A 6250-nucleotide genomic window follows, 5' to 3' on the forward strand; every position below is an offset into this window, starting at 1 on the left:
GATCGTATTATACATGAGATTGTATTATACATGAGATTGTATTATACATGAGGTCGTTTTATACATGAGATCATATTATACATGAGATCGTATTATACATGAGGTTGTATTACACATGAGGTTGTATTATACATGAGGTTGTATTATACATGAGGTCGTATTATACATGAGATCATATTATACATGAGGTCGTAATATACATGAGGTTGTATTTTACATGAGGTTGTATTATACATGAGGTTGTATTATACATGAGGTCGTATTATACATGAGATCGTATTATACATGAGATCATATTATACATGAGATCGTATTATACATGAGGTCATATTATACATGAGATCGTATTATACTTGAGATCGTATTACACATGAGGTTGTATTATACATGAGATTGTATTATACATGAGATCGTATTACACATGAGGTTGTATTATACATGAGGTTGTATTATACATGAGATCGTATTATACATGAGATCGTATTATACATGAGATCGTATTATACATGAGGTTGTATTATACATGAGATTGTATTATACATGAATAAATACGGTAATCTCTGAGCCAATGATCCATTAGAAATGTGACATTCAGTGTTTTTCCTTCTTCATTGTCACTCTAACTTTGTGTTGTTGAAAAACAACACTTTTATGCAAAGAAAACTTCGAACAACTTCTTTTTAAAGGTGACCACAGCCTTTTAAATTATTTTTATATAGTCAGCTACAAACAGAAGAGCAACTTGTTTTCATTTTTTCCCCTTTTGTTATACAGTCAGCATCTGTTCACATTTCAGCTCAGAAATAAAGGAAAGTAAAGACATGGATTTTTCTTTGTAGAAAACATACAGATGTATACTACAAAAGATCAGTTGGTTTTTTTTTTAGCAATTCAAATATCCTGAAGTCACAATCTCTTCTGTCACCAGCTGCTGTTAATTTCTGAAGGGACAAGTATGGAGTTGTAAAAAATAAACAACAGTTATCGGTTTGTCCCAAAGGTGAAGGAGAACTTGTTTTCGTGTGCGAGTGTGTTTGTTCCATGAACAAAATACCTCATGAATCTCTGTGGGTTTAATTAGCATCTCAGCAGTAAGCCATGGATCTGCACCACTCAGATTTATTTTACAGAGATTAAGCTTAAATTTGGTGTAGCAGAAACTGCTTTTAAAATCTTTGCATCACTTGTTTGTTAGCATGAACCACTGGATGGATATCAAAGGATCTTTCACTGATTATCTTTAAAATAATAGATCAAACGAGATCACGTGGCACATCTTCATCTCACAAGATTGTGCAAAATGTTTTTTCTAAATCTGTTTTTTTGACAGTGTGATCGTAGTGAGAACCTCTGACATAAGAAGGAACGATAGGACTTTAAATATCTTTGATGATCATTTGAAGCTTGTGAAGCTTTATAAAACTACACCTTTCAGCCGTGGTGATGTTTGTTTGAGTTGGCCTGTGCTGAAGTGCTGTTTCCTCCCTCTGCAGGTCATTTATATGGGGGTGGTCCTGTACGCTCCAGCACTGGCTCTGAATGCAGGTGAGTTAGACTTCAACACAATGTGTTACAGGTTGGATCTTAACATCACATTGTACACTTATAACAGATCTATTATTGTTTTTTATATATTGTTTAACAGCTGTTCAGTGTTTGACAGTATTTTTGACTTGCAGTGACAGGCTTTGACCTGTGGGGGGCAGTGTTTGCCATGGGATTAGTGTGTACTTTGTATACTGCTCTGGTAAGTTGCTACAGTTTTCACACTCACATTATGTTTGAATTATTGACGTTGGTAATGTATTTGTTATCTACAAACAGTTCTGTAAAGTAAAAGATGAATTCAGGAGCAGTATTTAAGTAGTTTGGGGGTAAACCCTCACATCCAAATATGTATATCTGAGTTGAATTTATTACAGTTGAGTAGTTATTTTTTATTTATCTTTCTGAACTTTAAAGTGCTCAGTCATTGTGTTGCTGTCTCCCAGGGTGGCCTGAAGGCAGTGATCTGGACCGATGTGTTCCAGACAGTGGTGATGTTTGCAGGCCAGCTGGCTGTCATCGTTGTAGGGGCCAATCAAGCTGGAGGGATATCCGAGGTCTGGAAGAAAGCGGTCAATGGCAGCCGCATTGCTGGACTAGAGTGAGTGCATAAAATGTCCCAGAAATCATTGCGATATACAATGATATTGTTTGGAGACCATTTTAAATTAATATGATGGACCACACACACACACACACACACACACACTCCACTTGCGGAAGTTTATGAAATTTACATACGTGGAAAAAAAGTTTTGGGAAAACCACAACTACTGAACAGCTACAAAATTCATGGAAGTTTACGAAATTTACGTAGAAGAATGAACTAGAAAGTCGGTACAGGATCTGGAAATAAAATATCTGTATGTCCTGATGCATCTCAGTAATCCAGGTAGAGAAAATCAAACAGAAAAAATCCGTAGGTCCTCTGGATGGTTCTTCTTTAGTGAAACGTTTCATCTCTCCTCCAACAGACTTCTTCAGTCTGATGAGTTTCAGGTGAACTCAAACTTATAAGCTCCGCCTCCACATGGACAAACAGGTTAGTCACATGCAAAAGAGGACCATCACCTAATAATAGCCTTGATTAGCTCTATTGTTCATAGAGGGTCATGTGACCCATCACCTGACTTATTGGTTTGGATGCTGTGGTTCTCAGGTGTTGTGTCATGTGTATGTAGTGAGTGCAGGCGGGGCTCAAAGTCCCACTGTTTTTGTCCCTCTTTCCCTCTTTGTGTTGGTATCATTGAATCAGGACCCCAATGATACCAACACAAAGAGGGAAAGAGGGTCAAAAACAAGGGGACTTTGAGCCCCGCCTGCATTCACTACATTCACATGACACAACACCTGAGAACCACAGCATCCAAACCAATAAGTCAGGTGATGGGTCACATGACCCTCTATGAACAATAGAGCTAATCAAGGCTATTGTTAGTCGATGGTCCTCTTTTGCATGTGACTAACCTGTTTGTCCATGTGGAGGCGGAGCTTATAAGTTTGAGTTCACCTGAAACTCTCAGACTGAAGAAGTCTCTTGGAGGAGAGACGAAACGTTTCACTAAAGAAGAACCATCCAGAGGAACTACTGATTGTTTCTTTTTGAAATATCACAGTATTTCACTGTATCAGTACTCTGTTGAACCCGTGTACCCTGCAGACTGGGATCAGTGGTGCCCCTCCTGCCGATTCTGTTATCTGTTTGGTTTGATGTTGAAATCACTGCAGTAACAGGCATGATCTTTCAGCTCATGCTGTTTCATTTTGTTCCCACTACTTTATTTGTTTTTTAAACTTTTTCATTAGTGAGTGTAAATACAGTATGAGCATATGTTGTATTAATGTACTGTAAACAAGGAAAGGTCAGAGAAACTTGTATTTTTCAGGACCATAATTTCAGAAGTAGCGTAACCTTTCCCCTCTTTCTCTGTAGTCTGAACCCAGACCCTTTGCAGCGACACACCTTTTGGACTCTGGGTGTTGGAGGGGTCTTCCTCATGTTGGCTCTGTATGGGGTCAATCAAGCTCAGGTCCAGAGGTACCTCAGCTCTCGCACTGAGAAGGAAGCTGTCATGTGAGCACACATTTTCACCACATTCTTGGTTTCCTCTGCTGGTAAATAAAGCAAACAATGGTGTAAGAAGTGGAAAGCTCCTGACAAACATCATGTCTTCTCAGGTCCTGCTACGTAGTTTTTCCATGCCAGCAGATTGTCCTTTGTATGGGTTGTCTGATGGGTCTAGTTATGTTTGCTCTTTACGGAGAGAACAGCCCTTTGGACCAAGGCTACGTCCAAAGCAATGACCAGGTGAGCCTCGGAGATGTCCGGTTGAAGCACCACGAAGAGAAGGACGAGCTCCTTTGATGCTGAGTTCCTCTGTGCAGATGGTGTTGTACTTTGTAATGGATGTATTCCAAAACCTTCCTGGCCTCCCAGGACTGTTTGTGGCCTGTCTCTTCAGTGGAGCGCTCAGGTAAATGATCCCTGAACTCGGACTGTGAGGGAAAGGTCCACTGAGCCTCTGTACTGCTGTCAACAACAAACAAGTGGTTAAACCTCAGGTTATTTAAAGTCTGACTTTAAAGTACCTGATCATACCAATCTGTTATAACTTCTTTAGATCAATGAATCAGTATTTTTAAACTGTTTTGGTTTAAGTTGTAATATTTTATGCATCATTCAACTGTAAAAGTATTGTAAAAGCACTTCCTTTAATTCTAAGGTTTTGCATGCCAAATACTAAATCTGAATTTTCCCAGGTTTTAAAGTGCCTGTGACATGAATATACTTTAAATACAGACAGTAAAATAAAACATCTTTATATTAAAGAAACTTGGCATAATGCTCATGATTTTACCCACTGTGTCACATAACTGGCATGTTTTTTTAACTTGGATCAAAGTCAAACAGGAAGTGACATCAAAGGGGAACTCTTTAAGTAAAGGGTTAGGGTCTCTTTAGTCTTTCTTTATTAAAACAATATTATTTGAACTCTCTTCATCACTAGCTGCGTTTATATTTGTAAATGTACACAAAACTGTGTCGATATTCTGTTAATGTCGAAAAAACATAGTTTCACAGCTGCAGTGTTTCCATGAAGTAATAAATGTTATTAAAGTCACGTGAATACGTTTGTTCTCATGATAAGTCATTACAAACATGGCAGCGATGGATGTAAACACATAGCATGTTGCTACCACGACACTAGCGCTCATCATCAGAGGAGACGTCGGCGTCTTTTATCGAGGCTTTCCAGAGACAAGTCCCTACTTGGGAGCGGCTACGTATGCTGTGTTTTTGGCAAATTGTAGTCGCTGAGTTTACTATTTTATACTACTTCTGTGATATTACTACTACTTCTACTTCCTGTTATCTTCTTCATCATCGTCTTTTTCACCAGTAGAAACAGACGGTTGTTGATCACGTGACTCCTGTGATGTGAAAAAACTGTTTCCATTGAGTAAATTTATTTTCGAAACTCTAATTTGTGTATTTTCATGGTGAATGGAAACACAGCTTCTCTGATATGACTCCAAATGATGTAAAGAAACCTCAGATTCTTCTCTACAGTCTGTTGTTAGGTATTGTAGCAAAGCTCTGTTCACATTTAGACATTCCCCTTTGACATCACTTCCTGTTACTGCACATGTGAATATCTCAAGAACTGAGTCGTGAATGTTTTTATTTTGCAATTTGTGACATTATCTTTCAAAAATGTATTTAGATTTATTACAAAAGTTGATGTCTCAAGCATGTATTTGTTGTTTCAGTAATTCAGTGTCCATCTCTTTACAAACTGGAACTTCTGTGAAAAAATAATGAAATAGTGCATTTTTGTCCTGAATGCTGATCACTGCAGCCTCCCTGATGTGTCTTGAAAGACCAATCAAACTCTCACTCGGTCTTTTGTTCCTTCTCGCAGCACCATCTCATCAGCTTTTAACTCGTTAGCAACAGTAACGATGGAAGACCTGATTAAACCTCATTTTCCAAATATGGCTGAAACAAAGGCCACACTTCTGTCCAAAGGCCTGGGTAAGACACGTCCTTTATAAGAGCAAATGTTTGGAAAGATGTGAAAGATAATTATTTTGTTGTGTTTACTACCTTAGTCTAAAGTCTGATTTAGTGCACTTGTTTTGTTTACATTGGATGCTGGACGTGAGTTTTCTGTTTTTGTCCTAAACTTCACAGCGTTGGCCTACGGTCTGCTGTGTCTGGCCATGGCCTACATTGCCTCCATTATGGGATCTGTGTTGCAGGTAACTTCTTCTTCAGCTGTTATTCCCTCTGCAGGAGTCGACACATCGTCCTCTGATCCTCTGTCCTCATTCCAACTACTGTACCTCCATGTCTTATTTAACTGCATCATACACAGAGTCTTATCTTTGTCCTGACAGCTGCAGGTCCAACATCCTTCTACCAATACAGTATACCCCCTGTCCTTCCTCTGGACATGTCCAATATACTCTCTGTCCATCCTCTGGACATGTCCAATATACCCCCTGTCCTTCCTCTGGACATGTCCAATATACCCCCTGTCCTTCCTCTGGACATGTCCAATATACCCTCTGTCCTTCCTCTGGACATGACCAATATACCCTCTGTCCTTCCTCTGGACATGTCCAATATACCCCCTGTCCATCCTCTGGACATGTCCAATATACCCTCTGTCCATCCTCTGGACATGTCCAATATACTCTC

The 6250-nt window shown here is 39.1% G+C and overlaps 1 protein-coding gene across 1 annotated transcript in view; it reads left to right on the forward strand.

Annotated features, from left to right (window-relative positions):
* Window positions 1-1493: 1493 nt before the first annotated feature.
* The window catches only part of slc5a6a (solute carrier family 5 member 6a), a gene marked incomplete at its 5' end in the record, with an annotated part of 15680 nt that continues 10923 nt past the window's right edge, over window positions 1494-6250 (forward strand). The window contains 8 exon segments of the mRNA XM_014029287.1: window positions 1494-1545; window positions 1680-1747; window positions 1992-2146; window positions 3479-3619; window positions 3724-3853; window positions 3931-4019; window positions 5469-5581; window positions 5741-5808. Coding sequence (XP_013884741.1) covers window positions 1494-1545; window positions 1680-1747; window positions 1992-2146; window positions 3479-3619; window positions 3724-3853; window positions 3931-4019; window positions 5469-5581; window positions 5741-5808 — 816 coding nt within the window.

The sequence above is a fragment of the Austrofundulus limnaeus genome, unplaced genomic scaffold (assembly GCF_001266775.1).
Source record: "Austrofundulus limnaeus strain Quisiro unplaced genomic scaffold, Austrofundulus_limnaeus-1.0 Scaffold878, whole genome shotgun sequence".
NCBI classification, from domain to species: domain Eukaryota; kingdom Metazoa; phylum Chordata; class Actinopteri; order Cyprinodontiformes; family Rivulidae; genus Austrofundulus; species Austrofundulus limnaeus.